The following is a 25,810-nucleotide window of genomic DNA, read 5'->3' as shown; positions in this document are numbered from 1 at the left end:
TAGAAAATAAGAAACAAATATACTAGCAATACTTATAACAAAAGTTTCATATCTAATACTTAATAAAGTTTCACGATTATAAATTGAGAATGTGACTATTATTTGGATTGCCATTTATGAAATTCGATTATTATAATGACAATATCTCAGTCAACAGTGAGAGCTCTGAAACTTCCTTCCATTCCAAAGATATCATCATATGTCTTGGATTTTCCTTGACGTCTATTTTCATCCGTCCTCCTTTTTCCGTGATTTATTAACCATTCTTTGTTTTTCACAAGTATGTTCCAGCATTCCTCTGAAGAAGACAGTAGTAAAAATAAATGATTTTTCATAAAGTTATTAACTTCATCAAATCGTAATGAACAAAAAGGAAAGCAAAATAAAAACTAACTAAATGTGCACAAGTAAAAACTGAATAACATAATAAAATATCTTTTTTATATTATATTTGTGTTTTTAGTAAAACTGATATTATCCTCGAAGATCTGAAATCAAAGTATTTTTTTTTTTAGTTTTATAAATTAACTAAGGATATACAGAAATAAAATGTACGTAAAGGTTTTGATCCTGGAAGTTAAAATCTCACTACATAAAGTACTATTTTGACCTTAGTAAGTTAAGAGTAATAATAATAAAAACAGTTTCAACACACATTCATTTTTGAATTGGGTTTATATACAGAGTCAAAACAACACCGAAAACATTTGGGAGGGGATTCCTGACACCGAGACAAGACAAAAATATATACCAACCTGGGTGCATAAATGCTTCCTTTCGGAGTTATAGGCTACCGAAAACACGGAAAAACGAACTTTGAATGTCCAGAGGTTCAAAACTATGGAACCTACCGTAGTCGAGTCAAGAATTCACTTTGGAGCTAATACGTGCGCTATCCAAAAATACATGTTTCAGAATTATAAGATACTTACGCAACAATTTTTAGAGAGGGAGTTCGGTTAGGGGCACATAATTTAAAGTACTCGCCAACTGCCTTTTTAAAAATTGTTGCGGCACTACCATAGGATTCTGAAACATGGATATTTGGATAGGGCACATACTAGTTCCTAAGTGAAGTATTGACCCGACTACGGAAAGCCTCATAGTTTTGTAGTTATGGACCTTCAAAGGTCATTTTTTTTATGTTTTCGGCAGCCTGTAACTCCGAAAGGAAGCATGTGTGCACTCATTTTGGTCTATACTTTTTCTCTTATCTCGGTGTCAGGAATCACCTTTAAAACATTGTTGGTGTTGTTTTAAAACACCCTTTATAATATTACATAAATAGATTTTTTAAAAAATAATGCACCAAAATTTGTAAAGATTATTATGACATTAAAATATTTTAAAAGTATTTATACAACTATACAAAAAAGAAACTTTTTTCGTAGAAAACTTTCTATCTTTACAATATATTTTTATTTTTATTTTTAAATCAAAGATATTCATTTCTGCAAATCTCCAGTGGGAATTTTCGTAAGACCAATCTCAGAGGCTAACACTGATGTATGTTCATGTTTTACATGTCTGATGAATACAAGAATTTCTTAACTCAATTTCAATTTGTTTTCTACTTTTTATTTCCAACTATCGAGGTCTGTAAGTATATTTGTAACTTTCTGAATACGAGCTTTAACCTTCTACACTGCTGAAATCTTAATCTTCCTAATTTATCCCTTGGCCCCTGGTTTCTACATTTTGTCGCTCCAGGTTTCACGGGCCTTCAACCTTATCTTTACGTAAGTAAGAGTTATTTTAACCACATATTGACATGGAGATGACTAAACAGTACAGTTCATTTTACAAAATGTAGAAATATAGGGTGGCCCAAAAGTATGCATAAATTCCCGTATTGATCAGCTCACTGTATTTGATATAATTTATTATTGTTATCAAACAGGTAGATCTGGTTTCTTTATTATTTATTCTTATCGTCATTTTACTTATAACTTAAACCCGGAATAGTCGAATCAAATAAATCCATAAACTAATATGTTATACTTGATCAATGCAGGGGAGTATATCTACTATTGTGCCACCCTGTACAAATGTATACCCTGACCGTTTGATATAAATTTGCCGTCCACAGTTTGGATTCAAACCCACGTTTCCATATATAAAACCTAGATTTATGATTTAGACGACTGAGCTAAATTAATGTTGTGAAAATCGGTCCTTATATATGAACAAACATTTCTGAACGCCAACTCTTAGTGAATGTATTTGATTATTTGGTACCGGTAACTAATTGAAAATAAGAATAAATGTGTTACAAAGTTGTTTCCAGTGTGTACTGTTATAAACTTACAAATAATGTTGTATTTGAAAAAAAAAAGTATGGAAAACATAGAAAGAAAATAGATTTGCAAATGATAGGGACAAATGGAAAAATAATTGCGAAACCTACATTCAAAGATTGAAGAATATTTTCTGAAATCTAGCAGATATTTACATATACAACCAAAACGAAAACTACTTTTAATAACCCTACCTATGTTAGGGTGTCTGTTCTAGGTAAATCTAAAATATATTTATATGATTTCATCACAATGTATTGAAGAAAAATATATTATATGAATGCAGCAAAAATATTCACTGGTTGAGTCCTGAAGAGCTTAAGTCGGATCCTTGCAGCTACTACTTTTACAGCCTATGGTGTTTTTACTGTGAGTAGTCTGCCAGTATGCTACCGGTCACTGAGACTTGAAATTTCATATTAACTCTGGACGATGCGGTAGAGAAATCATTCAATAGATTGCATGGGATTCAGAGTTGTTAATTTCCATAGTGATGGCGTGCAAATCTTGTGTATCGTTATGACTGCAACACATATTTCATTGTTACTCCAGTACATCGTTACAGATTTCTACTACTACACGTCTGACGATATAATGAACAGATCACAGACCCACTTCGCTCGCGATACCTACAAGGCAAGGTACCCAGGTGTAACACATCGATTGTGATAGGATTGCACAGACATAAAGATCATCAAAAAAGAAGCGACACGTTTTTTTATATATATATATCGCCCAACAAGGGCATTGAAAGGGTCAATTAGGGGCAAAAAATTGGGTCAAAATGAGAGTATGTGGAATATAGCGAGAACGCGAAGAGATATCTGAAAAGGTTAAAGGTACGAAATACTACCCATAGTCGACGCAATTCAATGAGGTAGAACGCACTCATGAGAAGAGAGCAGAACATACGAAAGTGGACCAATCACGTGTACAATATTGCCACAATGTGTTACGGAAATGAGCGAAAAGGTTGATAAGGAGCAGGAAGAAAGAAGAAAAGAAAAAAGAAAATACCTGTTTCTGCTTTGTGTGCATACATCACCCATATGCGAAAAAAACGCAGGTTTATCTCAATGCACGGAGATGGGATAACCGCAGGAAGAATGCAAACGCCGTTCGTATAGGCAGCCAGCGAGTCAGTACTGCGAAGTGGGTTTCATATACGGGTAATGGGAACAAAAATTCATAGCACAGTAGAAGGTCCACATACGTAAGATAAACAGCAACATTAACATCAGTACCACACATGAATATCAACATTATATCACTACGAAAATACATGTACAACATAACAGTAATAGTAACAATTTTGTTTATGTGTTATTACTGCCTACACACATTTTCGTTTCCAAGATCCATCTTATCGTTGTTCTCATTACGCGATATATGCAAACAACCGTGCAATGATGTCTCGATGGCTGTCTATATGAACTGCGTTTGCATCCTCCCTGCGTGTTATCCCATCTTCGGGCATTGAGAAAAAGCTACGTCTCTTTCGCTTACCGTCAACTTATGCACCCAAACCAAAACGGATTTTCTGTTTTCGTTTCTTCTTTCTTCCTGCTCCTTATCACCCTTTTCGCTCATTCCTGTAACACATTGTGACAATGTTGTACACGCGATTGGTCTATTTTTGGATGTTCTGCTCTCTTCTCACGAGTGCGTTCTACCCCATTGAATTGCGTCGACTATGGGAAGTGTTTCTTACATGTAAACTTTTCCAATATCTGTTCTCGTTCTCGCTATATTCCACTTAATCTCATTTTGACCCCAATTTTATGCCTCTATTTGACCTTGTCAATGTGCTTGTTGGCCGATATAAAAATACGTTCGCTTCCTTTTCCATATTATTTATGTCTGTGCAATCTTATCACAATCGGCATGTTATACCTTGGTACCATGCCTTGTTAGATGGCTGCAGTCACTCCGTATGCTCAGCATGGATAAATGGCGGTCAAAATCTCTAACAATATTTATGAAATAAATTTAATGAGGATCTAAGAACAGTTTTCGGAATTAAACAATGAAACTACTCAACACCTCATAATGTCCTACCGATCACATATAACTTTGACACAGGTGCACCAATTATCAGCGTTTACTTTCTCTTGAAAAATTGTTTTCGCGGTAGGGTTATATAAATTTCATTAATATCTGACAAGAGTCTTTAGAAGTATCTCGTAAAACTCTTCAAGAGATAAGTGTCAATATTGAAATTAACCGATTTCATTATATGCATGCTCACTCATAACTTCGACATAGGCGTAACAATTTTGATCATTCAAGTTTAGTCCCAAGAGTATGCCTTCTCGCAGGTTCCATGTAAATTTCCATCAGAATCTGATAACTGTTTCTGGATTATACCATAAAATTTCTATATATATATATATAAGTCCTCTCATTTTATAGGACTTAGTGTATCAGCTTCAATTTAGATATCTAACTGAACTTTCGGGGTAACAAGAAAACGAAAAAATTAAACTTAATCAACTTTATAAACAGACTAAAAATCAGAAAATATCGAAGTGCTAAATGACAGAATAAATGCGATTGCTAAAACGCAGAAAATAATAATGTTAAAGTGGTTAAAATTATATGTGCTTCTTTACAGTGTATTATCTATAAATATTTTTAAGTGTTCGTAAAGGCAAAGGAATTAATTCGTCATAAAAATAAAATCAAAAGTAACTTTATATTAACCCTCGGATGCATGTGTGGGGTCATTTTGACCCCAACATGCTTTTATTTCCTAGTATTACAAGGAAATCTCACTGAAAAATCCTGATGTTCTGTGACATCTAAGCAGGATGCTTCAACTACAAAAGAATGTAAACACATTTGTTTTGCAAGTTATTATTATTTATTTTTTTACCATTTTTTATCATTACCCATCTATTACATATGTGGGGTCAATTTGACCCCAGTTTCAAAATAGTTTAGAAACGTTCAAAATAAAAAGTTTGGCCTGGATATAATGTTCAGCTATACCCAAAGTAGAGAAAATCTTTTAAAATCAGTATTCCCCGGTGGATAAGTGGTTACTCTCACCGCCTTGTAATCAAGGGGTCCCGGGTTCGATTCCCGGTGGGGACACATGTGATTCGGATCCCACGTTAAACTGTAGGTCCCGTCCTTAGGACGTCATCATCATCCTATGGAAGGCAATGAAAAACCACCATGGGCTCATCTTGCCCAGGGACCTTCGGGTCAAAGACCTGCCTTAGGGCAGAACAACAATCATCATCATTCGAATTATCGAGGGATGATGATGAATCTTTTTGTAAAACTGGATATTTTTTATAAGTTTTGATTTCGAGATCTTATTTTCTCTGGGAATAAACTTATGCTCTTGTAAAATTTCCATAAATTCGCATATTGCTGCAAGTATAGTAAAAATTTGTCGCGAATAAAAGGTTGTTTTATCTTATTTGAAAATATTTTTTTCCACTGTAACCTGACAACACTGCAATCAGTTGTTGTTGACAGACCGCGTGTATAGTCGGACGACATTTCTACAGTGCTCCGCTCTCATGTTTGTTTGTGTTGCAGAAACAATTGCACACCGTGTGTGAAAGAACGCCGCATTTTAGGTTTGAACAAGTGCATGCTTATTGCTTTTACGTGATTTTATAAAATCCTGTTTATTAGACTGAAAGTGCCATAGACAGTAATGACAAAAAGAGGATTGTCTCTAAATGAAATAAACGAACTGCTTACGGAGGAGGATGATAATGGTGTTGCCAGCAACTTGGACAGTTTTGACGAAGATGATGGAGTTTCAGAGGAGGAAAACATTCCGAGGGAAGACAGTGATTTTGAAATGGATAATGGTGGTGATGATGATGAAGAAGAAGAAGAAGATGCAAGGGATGAGCAAGCGTCTTTCGGTATGATTTCGAAGAATGGAATTGAGTGGAAAAGCAAACCACCCGGTGTTCACCAGACTGCTAGGCACAACATCGTAAGGAATGTACAAGGTCTCCCGCGGGGCTTTGTCTTGACGTTACCCAAAGATGCCTTTGATTTGTTCATTTCCCGTAACATTTTGGAGGAAATTGTGCAGTGCACGAATTTAGAAGGAAGAAGAGTGGCAGTGAAATCAGTGAAAAAGTGGACTGACCTAACATTAGAAGAGCTTCAGGCTTTTATTGGCATCCTTCTTATCGCAGGTACTGAGAGAAGTTGGGATGTTCCTATTCGCGAACTTTTTCTCAGCAAATTCGCTAATCCGAAATACAAAGCAACTTTTGGCGTGAATCGTTTCGAAGATATCAGAAGACTGCTCCGGTTCGATGACAAGCGAACCCGCGCTTTGCGTCTGGAAACTGATCACATGGCTGCATTTCGATATATCTGGACACTTTTCATAGAAAATTGTCGAAAAGTTATGGTTCCCGGAGTTTTCCTCACGATTGATGAACAGTTAGTGCCTTTCCGTGGGAGATGCAAGTTTGTGCAGTATATGCCAAGTAAACCAGGTAAATACGGCATTAAGATCTTCTGGTTGTGTGATGCTGAGAACTTTTACGCAAAAGACGGTTTAGTGTACTTGGGACGACAGCCAGGGGAACCAGTTCAAACTAACCTCGCCAGCAACGTCGTGAAGACATTGTGCTACACGCTGCGGAACTCCGGCAGTAATATCACAACTGATCAGTTTTTCACAAGTTATGATTTAGCTAAGGAACTGTTGGTACAAAATGTAACTATTGTTGGTACAATAAAGAAAAACAGACGTGAAATTCCACCTGCGCTGGTCAATGTTAAGTCAAGACAGCCTAGCACATCACAATTCGTCTTCAATAAAGATGTTACCCTAGTAAGCTACGTACCGAAAAAGAATAAGAACGTCATTCTACTCAGCACCATGCATCATGACACAGGCGTGGATGAGGAAGATTCCAAGAAGAAGCCAGAAATCATAAAATTTTACAACCAAACAAAGAGTGGAGTTGACGCCATGGACAAATTGGTTCAAACATACACCTGTAGGAGACAGACGCGTCGCTGGCCAATGGCCCTCTTTTATAATGTAATCAACGTAGGCGCTCTCAATGCATCCACATGCTACTTATCACAACATCCGGATTATCATTCAGGGATCAGTCACAAACGCCGTGTCTTTCTAACTGAGTTGGCGAACGAACTGATTCTTCCTCACATCAGGCTGAGGTGCCACAGTTTGAACCTAAAGAAACCAGTGATTGATGCGATGAAACTCTGCGGTGTAGAGAGGGAAACAAAGGCATTGGCTCCTACATCTTCGAACAAGAGAGTAAGATGTCAGATCTGTACAAGGGAAGAGGACAGGAAGACATCACAGCGTTGCAGCAGATGTGAGAAGTATGTGTGCAAATTTCACAGTAGTGTGTTAGTAGTGTGTTCTGAATGTCAGTGATGTGTATTGATGTGACAAAGCCAAAACATGGGTACTTTCTTCATATTTAGTGTTGTTTTCCTTGCTCAAGAAATCTTTTGTTTCAAGTAAGATTATGGTGCTGAATTGCAGCTCGGATAAGTGTAAGTGAACTGTTACTCATATTAATATGAAGAAGAGTGAACTATTTTTAACTATTCGGAAAGCGAGGAAGAGGAAAACAGTTAAAATATCTGAACAATATTTGTAATTGGTTTATTCCTTATATTAATGAATAAAACGCGATAACCTGAACTATATACCTTGCCTAATGTAACCTAATCTAAACAAACTTAACATACCTCCGCATTACCTAACTTAACCAAACCTAACGTAATCTAATTAACCTAACATGCATACTATGTTATATTATTATCAACCAAATATTGCGTGGGGTCAAATTGACCCCACATATGTAAAAGTGTAGAAAAAAAGCGACATGCATCCGAGGGTTAAGCACTAAATTACTTATTTTTATATTTATCCTCTAAATCTCTAAAGATCATAAGCACGAAATTTCTGCACCCACAAATACAGAGCATCGTAAATTCCAATGATGAGCAATAGGACTTTATCTTTATTTTTGTAAAATGTGTCTATTATTTGTTTATTAACATTTACTTTCAGTTTGATAATTTATCTGATAATGGTATTACCTTCCCTCACATTGATAAATATTTCAACAGTATACTTCAATGTTACTTGAGATGTTTCTACATGTATCTATAATATTTATTATAAATTTAGATTCATAACTTTAATAATCAGAATTATTTTCAGTTTTATGTCAAATATTGTTAGAATACTTGAAATATTAAACTTCTTCACAAGAGGAAAAGTTTATTGTAGCTGTTGTTACTTGTATTTATCTCTTCTGATTGTTCAAAACACTATAATTATTTTTTTTTAACAAACTATGAATTATTACCTCCATCACTGTCGTAATTACAACGCAATCACTTCCGTAGTGTGTTAAACATTAATAACGAAAGAATCAATACAACATTATTTTATATTAACTTATCTACTGACTTGTTTAAGAAATCAATCCCAACTTCATAAATTACTTATTTTTGAACCAATCTAAATTGGTACATTGGTAGCCTCTGTTACTAATCTACAAGCTATATTTTCTCACTATTATTACATACATCTACGTATTGTGATATAAGCAGCTATTTAATCGAGATTAACATAACTTGAGATTAATTAAGTCTTTTATAGCCAGCAACACCAATTTATCAATATAAATTTATTTAAATCGTAAAATTCCCAGTTATATGTTAGTATTTACGTATTTTATATATTCAGGTTTTGTCTTATCGATCTTTATTTATGTTGCTGAAGGAAAAATATTAGTATAATATAGGAAAGTAGCCCACATACTTAAAGTCTAAAGAAAGGCATTGTGTAGTTTTCTCAGTGTTTACCGTAGTTAGAAAAAAATATTCTTTATCTCAAATTGAAGAGTGTAACTCATTTATCATTTAATTTCTGCATATCCATAACAAGTTCATTTTGTAATTATGTGGGCAAGAAATAATTATACATGAACATTATCATACTATGCAAAGTGTACGATAATTTGTAGCAATATAAAATATTAAGAAAAACTAATATAAAATGCACTCTTTTATTATGAGTGGTAATAATTACAATACTAAGTAACTGCCCAATGAAATATTAATAGAATTTATTATGCACTTTAAGAAAAGTAATATTTTCTAAGGCAAGTCATAATTAACCCTTTTAAATTATGATGATACAAAACCTGTGCCATGGCACTGACCTTCGGAATTTGCTTTATAAGTCTCTAGTAAAGCATTTTAGACCGGGTTGTTTGCATTCATTCAAATATGGAAACATCATAGAACATATTTTATGGGCATTTTGCAGCCTCGCATGCTCTGTCTGGGGGCTGTGATGTCAGAAACATGCACGATGGGTTTAAAAAAGGTATATTTGAGACGTTTTTTCAGAAAATCCCTGACACATTACTATTTACCCTAGAATCATGCTTTGTACCTCGTTGCTTTCGTTATGAGACAGATTTCGAAATGTACCACTCAAATGTCCCTATCGTGTACCAAAAGGGGGAAAATCGCGTCCAAAATAGAAAAAAGGGGATTTTTAAAGAAAAATTTCCCTTTTCCCTATTTTTCTCTTCACAGGTACACGATAGCGACATTGGAGTGGTACCATTTGAAAGACTATGTAGCGCTGAAGAAAATAAAGTATGACTCATGTTGCTAGAGTCAGCAGACGTGTGTCAAAAGAATCTCGATTTCTTTATTTTTTCATTTTTTACACATTTTTAGTCAATTACGTTAGTAAAGTATCTACAGTATTATCAATATTTATTGTAAAGTAATGATACGTACCTCGTTTTCTTTGGCATGAACCAGTCTTTCAAACGGAACCACTCGCATGTCTCTAGCATCTACCAATAGTGGAGAAAATTTGCAAAAAATGGAAATGTTTGTAAAAAAAATCCCTTTTTCCCTGATTCGCGAATTTTCTCTACTATAGTACATACTAGAGACATGCGAGTGCTACCGTTTAAAAGACTGTTTTCAGCCAAACAGAAAGGTGTATCAATCATGTCTCTACGATAATTAGGGATGAGTCAGGAAATTTTTATATAAAAATGGGTTATCCGGGAAAACTGATACTGTTTGCACATGGGGCAATATTTTTTCCTCTCTTATTTTTCAAGATATAACATTGGAACTTCGTACAGGTATGACACATAGTATGTAGTATGTAGTATGAGATTTTTTGGGGCTCTGTGGGTAGACACAGGGGCCCGCCAGAGGGGCTCAAAATCGGCGAAAAAGGGATTTTTGACAAAAAAAATCCTTTTTTTGCGACTTTTCTCCACTGTGGTAGACGCTAGAGACATGCGAGTGGTACCGTTTGAAAGACTGGTTCATGGCAAAAAAAAAAAAACGAGGTACAATTCATGTTCCCATAATGAACAGTCTTGATGATGATGATGATAGTATAGAAATTCACTAAAAAGGTATTATCAAGGGAAAATATGTAAATCGGCTGTAGCATCAAAACTATTCATCCCAGGGCCATTCTTTGTATCTCATTCATTTCACCATAAAGCGAACGTGTTTTTAGTAGCATTTGCATGATCGTGTCCTATACCAAAGGGACGATATTCGCGATAAAAAACGCGATAAAAAGGGATTTTTTGAAAAGAAAATCCCTGTTTCCCACTTTGAACGGAAATTTCCCGACTGTGGTACACTTTAGGGAACTTTACGGACGCAGTTGGAAACACTGCTTTACTAGAAACAAAACGGGGTATGAGCCAAGATCCTACGATAAATAGTCTTGACGCAATAGATAATTGAGTGAAAGTCTACAAAGCACCTCAAAAAAGCCATAACTTAAAAGGGTTAAAGTGCTACTGGTCCAGTACACATAATGATATATTAATATCCCTCGTTTTGTTTATTTTTATTACATTACATTGAGTACTATTCATCTTAATTCTGAGAAATTGAAAACCTGTATGGCGAATACTCTGCTTAAAATAAAGAATGTTTATTTAAGAAAGTAGTAAGTGGCTAAATTTGCGAACCACATATTATCTTACCATTCAACTTCTTCATTGATCCAGCTGTTCCACCATACTCGTTCGGGAAAATACATTTTGGAATTTCTTCAAACATTTCACTGTATTCTTCCCCAAGAATCTTGAACTGTCAACATTTTGAAAAGATTGGATCAATAGTTAGCAAAAGATTTCATGCAGTGATATTTTTCTATTTGCCATGTAACCTTGAAAAATATATCTTACACTACAAGATATGTCATTAAAATATTGAACGTCGACTTAGAGTGAATTATTTTAGTCTATAGTATAAGACCGTGTAATGTAATGTGACATATTTGCACTTTTTAGGCTGTAATTGCTTTATCAGATGAAGAACACATATCCTACTCCATATAACTGTAAATTTACTCCTTGTCTATGGGAAATTAATTACGCTTGAAATTTAGTCTTTCTTTATCTGTCTGAAAGAAAAGTGCTTGGATTCTAAAATACCCTTGCGTTAATTTCGAAAATCGAAGTTATATATTTGTACTGTCCTATATTGAACCGATACTACATTTTCAAATATCTGATAACTTGTAACGTTGTTATGTATGTTTTAGTTCTCCTACTTCAAAGTAATTTTTTTTCAAAAATGCAATTGCGTCACTTGTTCATTTTTAGTATTTGAGAAAATTTGTTTAAAATGGAGAGACTTCGATATTGTACATTATCAAAACACGATATTTTGTTTTTAAAATGATTGTGTTAACCAATTAATGCTGACACGCTTTCGTGCTTTCAATGGCTACTTTCCATCTTTTAATCTCATTATATAGTCATTGAACACAACATTTCTCCTTCTTTCTTTAAAACTAGTTGATTCACAAAGAACTGAAACGAGAGTACTTCATTAATTCTACCCATTTCGACATTATATGAATGTTGTATAATCACATTATTTGATGCCCGTCGGAAATCTATCTGGTGCTGTATAAACAGTACACTGACCTGACGTTTTCGCCCTTTTTAATACCGTCAACACTTGTTCCCTCCTGCTTCCACGCACCGCCTTTCTACTGCTGGAAATAGAACTGGAGCCTTCATTGGGAAGTGATATGAGAGCAGCCGTCTCGTAGCTAAGATCTGATCTCGTGTGCTAAACAGATTCCTCTTGAATTTTGGGAGCAGGCAAAAGTCTCTGGAGGCTATACCCGGAGAGTCAGGTGCTTGACAAAATATCGAAAACATATGCTTTGGTGGAAAAAACACCTCACATACTGCATGAATGGAACCATTATTCTGGTGAAGTCTTCGAGGCTCTGAGGTCCACAGATTTGACAAAGAGCGTCAAGTAGATAACAGAAAGTGCCTGAAGAGAAGTTCTTCTATTAGTCTTTTCAGTACGTAAGTATGTTGAATGTTGAGTCGCGAATCGAAGAACATACTCAACATTATTTTCGTTTTGGTACGCAACTTGAGATCTTTTCTGGCTCTTCGCAAAATCGGATATATTCACGGGGTCGATTGTGGCTTCGTTCTTGCGTCTATTCCGTACCTACATGTCTTTACCATTTTAACCCCGTCGAAAGCACAGAAGAGTATTCAATATAATCACTCCTCTACAACAGAAAAGGCAAACGAAGCTAACGCCATCTGCAGGCTAAAGATATCATATAAGACTGTCTGATATGAACCAAAATTTGGCAAGAAAACATCATATAATTTTCCAAAAACAAAGGTCAGATACGTTTTAGACAGGCCTCGTATTTTGAGATGACTACACATAAATGTTGTTAATTCTTTCAACAGACTGATACATTTGTAAAAGAATGCAAGTCATATTGACATGTTACGTGTGTAAAATTTCAAAATTTATAATATGAGCATTCCTTTATAAACACCGACGAGATGTAATCAGAAGTACTCAAGAAGTAAATACTATTTCTCTTTATTATATTAGATCAGTATTTCTGAAACTTTTTTGTTCATGGAACCATTTCCCGTTCAAAATAAAATGGTGAAACCCTCGAAAATAGTATTAAATTATTCGACAATTATTCGACTAATTATTCGACAAATTATTCGACAAATTTTGCGTCATATCAACACTCTTTGCAACTTTGTGGCTCTTCACTGGAGGAATTGAAATCTCCAGACCATCACAGATCTTACCTTCAATGTAAAATAAAATGAATTAAGAAGAATGTTTCATGTATTGCACAGCATTGCGAAGCTATCTGACAATAGATGCAGCCGATAGTAGATTTACATCTGAACTTTGGAGTAATTTAAGGAATATTTCGAATAATGTGTACTCTTAATAATTTTCCTTGGAAAAAGAAAAATGCCGCTTATTTTTTTCTTATTGAAATATCTGTCTACACCTATGGTCCCAAATGGTGTTCAACTCAATTTATTTTTATATAGAAAGGCAATTGAAGTGGTAGTCGTACGAAATATATGAGCCATGTACGTAAAATCCTTGTCTGCGTTTGTGTCGTTTGAGCATGTGTAAATGCAGAGGTCATTCTGCACGTCTCCCTAGCCCTACTATGATCAAATTACGAGTAAAATTACATGGTGTAGAACTGAATTGAACTTTAGCTTAATAAATGCTGAAATTGAGCACCATTCACCTCCTAACAATAATATAAACGATCTTCAGATTTCTGACTTGCGTGCTGAAAAGTAAGTGGTAGTATCTCCCGACAAGCTGTAGTAATTCGGGCTCTTAATTCCAGTAATGAAGTTGGTTGCGTTCTGTATACTACAGTTTTCAGATCTCTCCATAAGAAAAAGTCATTTAGAGATAAATCTGGGGATCGAGCCGGCCATTCAAATCCTCCTCGTCTACCAAACCATCTGTTTGGGAATCTATGATTCAGATACTGATGCACAGTGCGATCATAATGTGCTGGACAACCATCCTGTTGAAATATAATTTCTTCTGCATGAAATCCTGGCTCGCTTTCTTCAGTCGTAGCAGTCGCAATGACCTTTATAATGACAGGGCCTACTAGGTTTACGAGCAGATCTAAATATCTTTCCCCGGTTAAAGTGCCAGCAATGAACAGAGGCTCTATGATATGATTTCCTAAAATTCCCGCCCAAATATTTACTTTTTGTGGTTGTTGAGTATGTCCTTCTCTGAAGAAACGGAATTTGCATCGCTCCAGTAACGCACATTTTGCATGTTAACACGTCCATTAAGGAAGAATGTGCTTTCGTCGCTGAAACAAATGTTGTGTACAAACTGATTATTTGCAGCTATTCGTGCAGTCATTACCTCACAAAACTCAAGACGACGATCAAAGTCATCCTTACTGAGCTCATGAGTAATGTGCATTTTATATGGATGAAACGAATGTTTTCTCAGGATTTTGCCGATTGTTGGTTTGGGAATGCCCAAGGAAGCACTTATTTCACTCAAAGATTGCTGGAGTGTTATAATAACGTTCCCAAGAACTTCTAGCACTGTGCCTTCACTTACTTGAGGTCGACCAGAGCGTGGCCGATCTTTTACACTTTGTGTTTCGCGAAATTTCGTACTAAATCGGATACCTACTTGTGATCGATTGGTCGGTCAGAAAATAATTCATTGAACCTTCTAGAAGTTGCTCTGCAGTTTCTACCACATTCCCCATAAAGGAAAATTCTTTCCACTTTGTCTTCCGCTGAACGTACCATCGTATGGAAGGTAAGTGTGAAAACAAAGCACGAAATGACACAAGAAATAAAAGTGTAAATGATTCGATAGTGTTGCTTTAAACTAAAGCAAAAACACACTTATTAACTCGTAAAGGCAATGCTGTAACGTTATTTCTTAGGTTACTTTCCCTGATTCAAATATACTTTGAATATATTTATAAAGTCCACGAGATTATATTGAATCAGACCACAGTAATGTATTTTATAATATCTATATTTCAACATATACCTTATTTATCACTATAAAAAATATACATCCAATTCTAACAATATGGTTCTTCGTTCTATATCTTTCTATGTTACTATATCAACCAGATAAACAAGTCGTAATAGCAACGAGAACAAGAAATATCTCGATATAATAAAAAATATTTAAATTATTTCCTTATATATTTTCTTCTTTTTTTCTTAATAGGTTGTGCCTTTAAAATAGCACTTTTGCCCGCAAATAGAAACGATACTTTTGCCCGCAAATAGTACATACGAAATATATATTATCGTTGTAATGCTTTACTACTGCAGCTGTCGATGCTGCTAACACGTATACGAGACAGGTGGCTACACAGGCGCAGAAGCAAACTCTCTTCCGCAAGAAACACAGAAAAAGATTTTCAGTTTCTGTGTGTAAGGAATGTTTGTATAGAAAAAAAATTATCAGAGGTGCCAGTAACCTTGAGAAGTAGTTCGGTAAAGTGTAATTGTAGTTCTGATTTCTGAATACACTATTCTCCTCCACTTTGTTTTCTTCTCATCATCATCATCATTATTATTGTTATTATTTGCGATTCCTGACAACTACCGGTACCCTTTCTAAAGCCTGGTCTCATATTATTTCTTTCTGCGTGCAATGCGTCGAATCTTTCTACAATAAACCCACAGTATATCGTACTCCGATGCTAACAGCGTTAAGCTCAATACCTCCAACATCAATTTCCTACAATCTGAAAATCCATGTGTCTATTAGGTAGTGATTTAGCACTCATTTCTAGTAAAATGTTGTAGTACGAAGCATGATTAATCGATAGTTTTGACGCCAATATTACTGTTGGACAGTCGTGCTATTAGAATACTATTTATTCAGATCTTCACACGACATACAATATGACATACCTGTCTATTTGAAACGTTTAAGATGAAACCCGTTTCAAACGCTATGGGGAAAACGGAGTAGTTTATTATACTTTGATATGATGTACTTTTGATTTGATGCGACACGTGTTTTTTGCTTTTGACATCTGATTCACTGTTTCAGATTGCTAGAGGTGACCACAGAATCTGCAATGCGCACTGTGTTGACATATCGACAGACCGCATTTTGCACAGGGTTCATGTAGGGACTCGGGACTGATACCATTTTATTTCTTTTAACAATACCTCTCCAACGATATACTACTTGGCCCCCGTTGCATTTTGAAATTTTTGAATACCTCGGTATGTTCTACTTTTGAAATGATCCGACACGTGTTGTTCGCTTTTAACATCTGATTCACTGTTTCAGATTGCTAGAAGTGGCCACAGAATCTGCAATGCGCACTGTGTTGACATCTTAACCCACCACCATTTTGCACAGGATTCATGTAGGGAATCGGGACTGGTACCACTTTGTTTCTTTTAAAAATATCTTTCCAACGATATACTACTTAAACCCCCCTGCCATTTGACAATTTTGAGTTGGACTCCATCTGGGACCCACCAGGAGACACTGGGGCAATACTTTTTACCTTGGCATATTCTACTTTTGAAATGATGCGACACGTGTTCTTCGCTTTTGACATCTGATTCACTGTTTCAGATTGCTAGAAATGGCCTCAGAATCTGCACTTCGCACTATCTTGACACCTTGGCCGACCGCCATTTTGCACAGGGTTCATGTAGGGACTCGGGACTGGTACCATTTCCTTTCTTTTAACAATGCCTTTCCAACGATATACTACTTCACCTCTTGCCATTTGAAATTTTGAGTTGGACCCCATATGGGACCCACCATGGTACCTTGGGGCAACATTTTTTCACTCAAATTGTGTGCCCCTAAAAATAATGGGGTACGCGTTCGCTATTTTTTCCATCTGCCCGGTTGGCAGTTTTTTCCGGTTAAAACTTCCAAAAAGAAATTCCGAAGGACCCAAAATTCAAACTAAATTCTAGATGAGATGGAGGCTTGCGAATTTTTTACTCCCTTCCTCAAGGTCGGTTTATACGGAACCCCTAGGAACACTTTGCATAACCTCTGGGTTCCGCGAAACACACTTTGAGAAACGCTGTATTAGATCCTTAAATATTCCCATTCGTAAATAAAATAGTCTATGTAGAAGCATCTGGTTCTTATCAATAGAAGGAAGTAAAAAACCGAAAATTCTACGACATTCCATTGAAAGGTCAATTCTGATACTATACCCACCATGGTAAACTGTTAGTAGCCAAAGACAAAAGCAGGTGACACACATTTTAGGTTGACATCACTGACCAATACTTTCTTATCATTGAAAACCAAACAAAAAGAATTAGTACATTGATTTATGTAAGTGTGATACAACTAGTTGTATTTAGACAATTAGGAGGTTTTTGAGATTCACTCTTTAATTCTTAATCAATTTTTAACTATATGTTCTTCATCCCTCCGTTTGCTTTCCAAGTACTTTATGTATTAATTATGAGGAAACAATCAAATACAAAATTCAAATAAAAAATAAATTAACATACTAGTTAATACAGTATGTGCTCTTTAATCCAATACATTTGGGTCCACACCCATTCCGCATTACCAATCTTCCCGGATTATCGAACATCAATAGAACATGCAATCGAACATCGGAATCGCGTTGTGGACATATGGATAGAAAAGTGTAGAAGCTTTAACAGGCTAGCCATCCTGAGTATGTTTATTCCTGGGTTTTCCTCATTCACACATTGCAAATGCCGGGATAGTACCTGAAATTAAGGACCTGACCACTTCCTCCCTTGTCGATTCTATTCGCCCTTTCCCACTACCGAAGAAAAGTGTTAAATTTTACGTAACGGACATAACATATCATAGTATCCTAATGCCACGAAACATGATTTCTAATTCCTTAAAAACAATTTAACGGGAATGGCAAAGATAAATATCTCTCGATAAAATGCAAGCAATTATAACATGTATTTTATGTGTTTAAGAACATTGTGAGTTGTATTCGCACTTGAAGAACTAGTGCCGGGCTATTAGAACGTGCTGACGAAATATGTAAGATACTAGAAACCATAATTTAAAGTACGGGCAACGCAGTGGCTTGATCTGGCAGGGAATGACAAACATCGCCTGAATCCACTTAAAACAACAAAGAAGAAGATAAGAGGAATTATCCCCATCGATGCCGAATTATAGAATGTGTCAAACCTTAGGATGTCGGATAACAGAGCTCCTACTGTGTACTGAAGCAAAATCTTAGATGAACTAATTATGTTATCTACGTCTAAAAAGGTAAATGAAAAAGTGTTACATAACGAATTGAAAATACAAGTGAGTTTCAGTATTATATAAACATTTAACAAAATACTGTAGCAAGTAAAATAATCAAACAAAGGAATACGGAAAGAGTTTTTTTTTTTTTTTTTTTTTTTTTTACAAAAGAACAATATATAAATTTACTTACCTTTGGACTTACTTTCTGCGGTACTAAATTCAGAAAAAAGTTGACAACATTCATTAGGGACGAGTTTGTGTTAATGATATATATTCTTCTAAATCTGTCCGGATAAGCTACCTAGAACATGATTATAAACATAAATAAATAAATTACAATAAATATATTATAGTATTTCGTTAAATAAACTGATAATCAATGTGCGTGACCCCTTAATAAGATAATAGCAAAAAGGACCAGGAGACCATGCACGATAATCGAACAATGTTTCTTTTAAGAAAATGCATGTAAAGCGTGTAATCGAGGTGGCATAGTATTAGTAATCAAAAACGACTTACATAATGTAATGTTACATTTATTATTCTCTGCTTAAGTTAGTACGTGAAGTTCAGATAAGCTCTTCTCGAAAATAAACTCAAGATACCACTGATTCCAATCCCTCCAAAGTTCCTGCAGTCCAGCAATGGTACACCCAGCCACAAAAGTACCACCCCTCTAAGTGCTCTAATTCCATTACTTATAGTCCAGGTAATTTGCAGTTTTGATAACGCCTACACTGATACAACCCAACTTACACGTGACTCTTCTTGTCACTGACAGCAGTTAGTAGAACTGATCCAGGTGTTTATCCAGGTAAAATTGTAAAGTAGGTGATTAACGAAACAGTTCTCCATTCTAAGATGAAACTCTATGGTTCGGATCGTGTTTTCCGAAGAGCACCATATATTTATCTTAATATTGCTGTGCATGTAATGAATTATTTCTTTATATACTGTATGTTTAGAGAAATAAAAAATACTGGCCACGCTTGAATCAGAAAATGCTTGTACGTAGCTGAACATATCAAATCTAGAACAACTGGTGGAAATAAGTTAGTAAATGATTGTCTTCATTGAGAGACCTTCTCCAATTCACCTCATTCCAACAACTTTTTCTTTCTGGAGAAGAGAAGATCTTTCTTGCCACACTGAGTATCTACTGAAATTGAAATTGAAACATTTGATAAAGTTTTAACCTTGCCGTAATTCGAACCCGGGTTGCCGAACAGTAGTTCAATATGCTAACCACTTACCTACCGCGTTACTTAACCTTTTATCTAAACTTTCAGCTAGTTAAAATCATTGCATGTAAGACTATACAAACTACTAATGAGAAGACGTTCCTTATGAGTGTCACAATGACTTACTCGAGATTTCCTTCTTTAACTCAAAAGAAAGTTATTTAAACCTTCGTCAATGAGAAAAAGTCACGAAACGTTCTTCAAGTTGAGGCTACCTCATCGTTTTTAACTGCTCCCGATTTACATTACTACTATTCTTCCTCATTGTAACTTCCATTTTCCAAACAAGAAGAGCCGGCAGCATTTACGCCGATCCCAAGAGTTTCAGTATTCGCGCGCTACCCTAGCCAGCTATTTGAAGTTGGTCATGTAAAATGTACAGAAAAAATTGAGCAAGAGAACAGAACCTAACCAACCCCTATGGTGCTTCTAATCTTTCCTCCTCCTCCTCCTCCTCCTCCTCCTCCTCCTACTACTACTACTACTACCACTATAATAATAATAATAATAATAATAATAATAATAATAATAATAATAATAATAATAATAATAATAATATAACTACTATTATTATTATTACTTTTACTATGCATCCGTCTACTAAAACTACAAGCTTATTTTACTGAAAAAAGTATTATGAAAATTTAAAAAATCTTTGGGCAAGGTTTGAACCCACGCCAAAAACTGTTTTCATTACTAGAACGTTGCCCTAGAACTCTCGGCCACGAGGGCCGACAGCAGCTCACGTTAATTTACGCTATATGTAGGTCATCACTCTTGATGTTCTATTGGCATCGGTCAATAAGCTAAGAGGATATCTGAAATTCTTGGAATCTCCTGCACACCAAGGACTGCGGGGTCGTTAGTTACGCCTCTGGGCACGTTCCTTACACGACAAATTAATTAAGGGGACAATATTGACAAATCTGACAATAATATACGAATATATATTATTTCTAGTGCCTCCAAGAGAAGACATTGTTTTTACTGAAATGGGCCCACGACTTATTATTGTTTTACTTACCTTTAGTGCGCTGTTCTGTTTATGTAATGTTTATGTACTTATAATTTCATTTTCGTATCGTATATGGAGTAAGACAATTTTGTCTTAAAATGGGAACCCCTCGAACGGCGAGGAACTTTACTGGGGGCAGTGGCTCCTTGCAACCACAAGTTACGGCCCTGCGTCTTGGCAATCACATTTTCTTAATTGTAATTTATTGTTTACGTAATTGATTTTGTAATTCTGTTATTCTTTTATTATTATTATTATTATTATTATTATTATTATTATTATTATTATTATTATTATTATTATTATTATTATTATTATTATTATTATTACCCACTCTGACCCATGATCCACAACCACCTTGGCCCATTCTGACCCACTATCCACCATGAACCACTGACCCACCAAAACACATCGTCATCAACTCTGACACATGATTCATGGACTCTTTTCTACCGACGAAAGAGTGTATGCTTGTAATAAAACCAGGTTGTCAAATTCAAACTAATCGGAGTTTGAATTTCTACGGTCAATCCTTTAAGCACCGCTCTATTACAATAATGATAGATCTGACCTTTACGATATAAAATGGTAAAGTGTTCGTCATGGACAAAATTACGATGAATTTCAATTAAATTATCATGGTCTAATTATTTCCTTCTTGAATTATCGATAATTTTCAGTGGAAAAAGGATGAAAATGAAAGTCCCAAATCAAGACACGTAGACCAACATACTGAATCTTACATTACAAATTTTATGTTTATTTTCTCACAACTTTATGGGTTGATTGCCCTGTGCTCTAAGCGCTCCATAATATAAACAAGCTTCAGCAATTATTATAAAGCGCATGGTAAGTATATATGGATATATGATGCGAAGCACTGTATTTTTGTTGAGTTGAATTGAGTTGATTTTGAATTTAACGACACTTTCAGTAGCGAGGCTATAGGAAATATGTGCCTATCCCATGCCGTAAACGTCGCCAACACCTTAGTGGCCAACTTGCGGGTAAACGTCGATCGTCAATATAGAAACGAGTCAAAGAAATGTCACTAGTGTCCCACTGCTGGCAGGGTTTCGTCGAGTCGAAACAGATATTTCCCGTTGGGGTTTTGAAGTTACCACCGCGTAGCAGCGAGGACTAAGTTTTGCTCCGCTCACCTTCCATTCGTCGCGGAGAATCACGAAGAGACCAACACGAACTATATTATTTTTTCCTTACGATTTGTTACTAAAGTGAGCTCCGGGGGTAAAGAATAACCTCTGCCTCAACATCATGAAGTGAAAAATCTTCAATGCGATAATTGCATGAAATTAGATGGCAACTGTCATCGATCATTAGAAAGTGAGTATGGGAGAACTATGAAATAAAGTAAATAGACACGCGTCATTTTGTTATAAAATTACATGGCGAACGCATTTTATCTTATTCCACACAGTTATAGTCTCTTATATACGGTTAAAGAAGCACTCTGATTGACCAAATTAAAAAGATCTCAACGATTTATCCCTTTGCAAGCGACATCTCCTTCATTGCATCCGCGGCGAAGTTGGAAGAACACCTGCCCAGTAATCATAAAGTTGGTGGTTCGAGCCTCCTCTGGGGTATTTTTATGATACTTTATAGTCTTTTTAGACTCACCTTAATGTAAACAATCACACATATAGGCGATTTAACATATTTTGGAGGAGTAATTTTATGGTTCATCTGCGTTTTGTCGCGTCAGAAAATGCTGTCTACAATGCAGTGAGCAGAGAATGTCGATGGGTCATAGTGAGTAGTGGGTCACGGTGGGTGGTGGGTTGCAGTGGGTCACGGTGGATGATAGGTCGCAGTGGGTCACATGCTGTAGACCCACTGATCCACTCAGAAAACTATCAATTTGACCCACTGACCCAATCCAACTCTGGACTTGACACCACATAGAAAATGTAAGTCCAAAATTTCATGTTCACCATGTTTTATTGTGTTAATTCAGGCAAGGGAAGAGCGCGCGAATAGTGTTTGTGATTTTAACTATCCCCTATGTTTCTGTGTTTTTAACCCTGTTCTTAAAGAGTTAGTGGGAAAACTGTAAAAGTGAGTAAAACGCATCAAAATAGGAAGCAAGGTCCTGAGAAAGATTCGTTAAATTAATTAACTAAAAAAATCCAGTGCTCTGAAACACCATATTTCAATCAATATAAGTATCTGTCCAATACCGTGTAGTGAAAAATCAGGGCCCGAAGCGAGAGCAAACGGCAGCGCCTCCATACATATGAGTTGTCAATTTAAGGTTGACTTCTCTGGACTATTCTTTCTGCATAATATTTTACTATTTTATCAAGAATGAAATCAGAAAGTTCCAGCATTATTACACTGGAAACGTAAAAGTGTGTAATTACTGAATTCACTATAGGTCCATTTTCCCTTCTCTAAGACTTCAGAACAGTGATGTCTTAGAGTAGTGGCTTAAGCGTTAGTTTTATAATGTTTGGGGAGTGAGTTCGATTCCGGCTTTGGCAATTCAGGAAATTTTTATAATCTACAAAACTGATACTTCTGATGTATACTAACATGAGAAATATAAAAGATATCTGATTCTAAGATTTGAGACAACTTCTTTTACAGGTGAAATGCCAACAGCACAAAATTACGTTAGCCGTATCACCCTTAGCAACTGTCTGGCAAGTAACGTGTTTGTACAAGAATTGATGAACACATAATGGCTAAATACGTCCTTAGTGCTGTAGTATGGGCCAAAAATGAGGTCCAAAGAATTGATCCTAGCTGTGCACAAATTGCAAATAGTGATCAAACTTAAAATAAAGATCGCTAGTCACGAGAATGATCCTATTTAAGATGTCACCTCACCTTTCTACTTAGAAGAAGGGCGAAACAAAATGCATGACTGGTATTAGCTAACAAATCTTTATATTCCATTTCTTGTTGTCATAAAATGATAATTCTATCTGTAAATCCGCAAACGTAATAATATCGCGTTCATGTGTAAACCTAAGAAACATCTGACATACACTATATCTTTTCTGTTCCTATTAATAACTTCGACTATATTACTTTTTCTTTCCATTGTGGTAATAATAATAATAATAATAATAATAATAATAATAATAATAATAATAATAATAATAATAATAATAAAAAAAGAATAACATAATTACAATATTAATTACATAAACATTATCTTCCCATTCAGAAAAAATACTAATTCCCACGACTGGATTTGAATCCAAGTAGCTGCAATGGGAGTTTACTCCTTTCACAATTTTTTTAAACAAATCGCCCCAAACGGAACATTGTTCGCCACTGTCACCTCATGTCCTGTCGACGCATACCAAACACTACAGGAACACAAACACAGAAATACTGAGAACAATAAAATTCCGACCTTGCTCTTCAGAGGAATAGAAACTCCTAGTGGATTGCGCCTCATGATCAGAAGGCGAACGCCCGGAATCATTCGGTTAGTGGCACCGGTTGAATTTGCCACAACTCTTCATATGAATATAAGAAAATAAACATAGAATTGTTTATTTTTACACGCGTTGATACAATTCAAAGAATGTGAAGGTAATTTCTGCGTTTTTTCCTCTTTGGAAATTAGAAGTTATGGTTAAGACTAGATAAAAATTAAACCGGGACCATCCGTGCAACCGATGACCAGCGCCGTAACTTAGATTCTTTTCTGGGGCGGTGAAAGCATTAATAAGCGTATTTGCGACTTCTAGAGAAAGTTGATTTACAAATTATTGTGCCCCCTCTCTCCAATTTTTTTTAAATTTTTATGACCCACAAGAGCCGGTGGGCCCTCCCACATGGCAAGATCTTAGGTTCTGTTAGTTACTCCCTTGGCCCATTCCATTCATGCCAAAATTATTAAAAAGACAATATTGAAAAATCTCAAAGTCAAACGAATAAATATTACTGAAATGAGTCCACGATTCATTTTTGTTCTATTTGCCTTTTGTGTGCTGTTTTGTTTATGTAATGTACCGACCCTATTTCATGCTTCATTTCTAATTTCTTGTTCGTATCGTATACGGAGTAAGAGAATTTTGTCTCAAATTGGGCTCCCTCGAACGGCAGGGAGCTTCTCTGGGGGGGAGAAGTTACGGCTATGTCGATGACGTAGGCTCAATTTCAAGAACATTTGGTGATATTTTCCACATTGAGAAACGTCTGAGCTCTTTCCAGTCTTAGAACAAAGTAGACGCAAACAAACCAAAATGTATTACTCCGCGGCTCACACGTAATTCGGCAGCGAGAGACGCGAACAGCAACATCGTCTGCTTGCTTATTGTCGTCGCATAATTTCCAAAGTGTGAGGCTACAGTTGGTTATAAAATAATTAACGCATTGACACTAACTGCTGCAATGTTGGAAATATGTATTTGACTTAAATCCTAATATAAACTTTGTTCCTGTTGTCCTCTTTTATGCTTATTTTAACACGAGACGAAAATGAATTATTGTCACACATTGTCGCGATGATACTCTGCATTCTACAATAATTTTAAATGAGTGGGGTAAGCGTGCGAACACATACACATGCGCAGTAAATACTAAATGTCCAAATACGGGTGAGGTTGAAATAAAACTACATCTGTTGTTAAATATTCATTATCATAAAATGCAGGGTAAATTCAGATATCTTTATTTGAAATTATTATTTTAGTGGGGATTATATTGCGGTCAGATACTAGTGCAGTGAGACTAAAAACCAATAACTAGTCCTCGACCCATTGGTAGTCAGGTGGGTTTTTTTACATCTACATTTTTCTAAGGCTGGAATGAGAATATATAACTTGTTTTTGAGTTAAACAAGGAAATCTCGAGTAAGTCATTAAGACACTCACACAAGTTATTTGTATTTTCTTATTTATATTTTTTATTTATATTTTGATTACATATTTGTTTGTTTCTGTTATATTTGAGTATCTTTTTTATATTTTTCCATGAAACGACTATAACTAGGTATTAGTTGGAGTATAAGTTTAAATGGCGCAGTAGGTGAGTGGTTAGAGCATTGAACTTCTATTTGGTGGACCCGGGTTTGAATCCCAACCAGGCAGAAACTTTTTCAAGTGTTTCTGTTTCAATTTCAATTTAAATGCATACTCAGTGTGGCAAGCAAGATC

General features: G+C 35.6%; 1 protein-coding gene across 1 annotated transcript; it reads right to left on the bottom strand.

The window, feature by feature from the left end:
• LOC145692356 (alpha-tocopherol transfer protein-like) lies at window positions 1-22,630 on the bottom strand. Its single transcript, XM_081767653.1, has 4 exons — window positions 22,568-22,630; window positions 18,607-18,717; window positions 11,327-11,432; window positions 1-298 (listed from the first exon to the last, which is right to left on the bottom strand). Exons 1-4 carry the CDS (start codon window positions 22,628-22,630, stop codon window positions 147-149), a joined length of 432 nt encoding a protein of 143 aa, XP_081623779.1. The 3' UTR covers window positions 1-146.
• Window positions 22,631-25,810: the final 3,180 nt, after the last annotated feature.

This window comes from Thermobia domestica, chromosome 8 (assembly GCF_964235325.1).
Source record: "Thermobia domestica chromosome 8, izTheDome1.hap1.1, whole genome shotgun sequence".
Taxonomy (NCBI): Eukaryota; Metazoa; Arthropoda; class Insecta; order Zygentoma; family Lepismatidae; genus Thermobia; species Thermobia domestica.
The sequence above is the reverse complement of the archived record's forward strand: the minus strand, read 5'-3'. Positions and strand labels throughout refer to the sequence as shown.

Coding starts and splice junctions, on each gene's coding strand:
- LOC145692356 (XM_081767653.1), bottom strand. CDS start 22,630: ATGGTGAACATGAAATTTTGGACTTACATTTTCTATGTGGTGTCAAGT. Junction 11,433..18,606: donor CGCAGAAAGTAAGTCCAAAG/GTAAGTAAATTT, acceptor AAATGTTGACAG/TTCAAGATTCTTGGGGAAGA. Junction 299..11,326: donor ATCAATGAAGAAGTTGAATG/GTAAGATAATAT, acceptor TGTCTTCTTCAG/AGGAATGCTGGAACATACTT.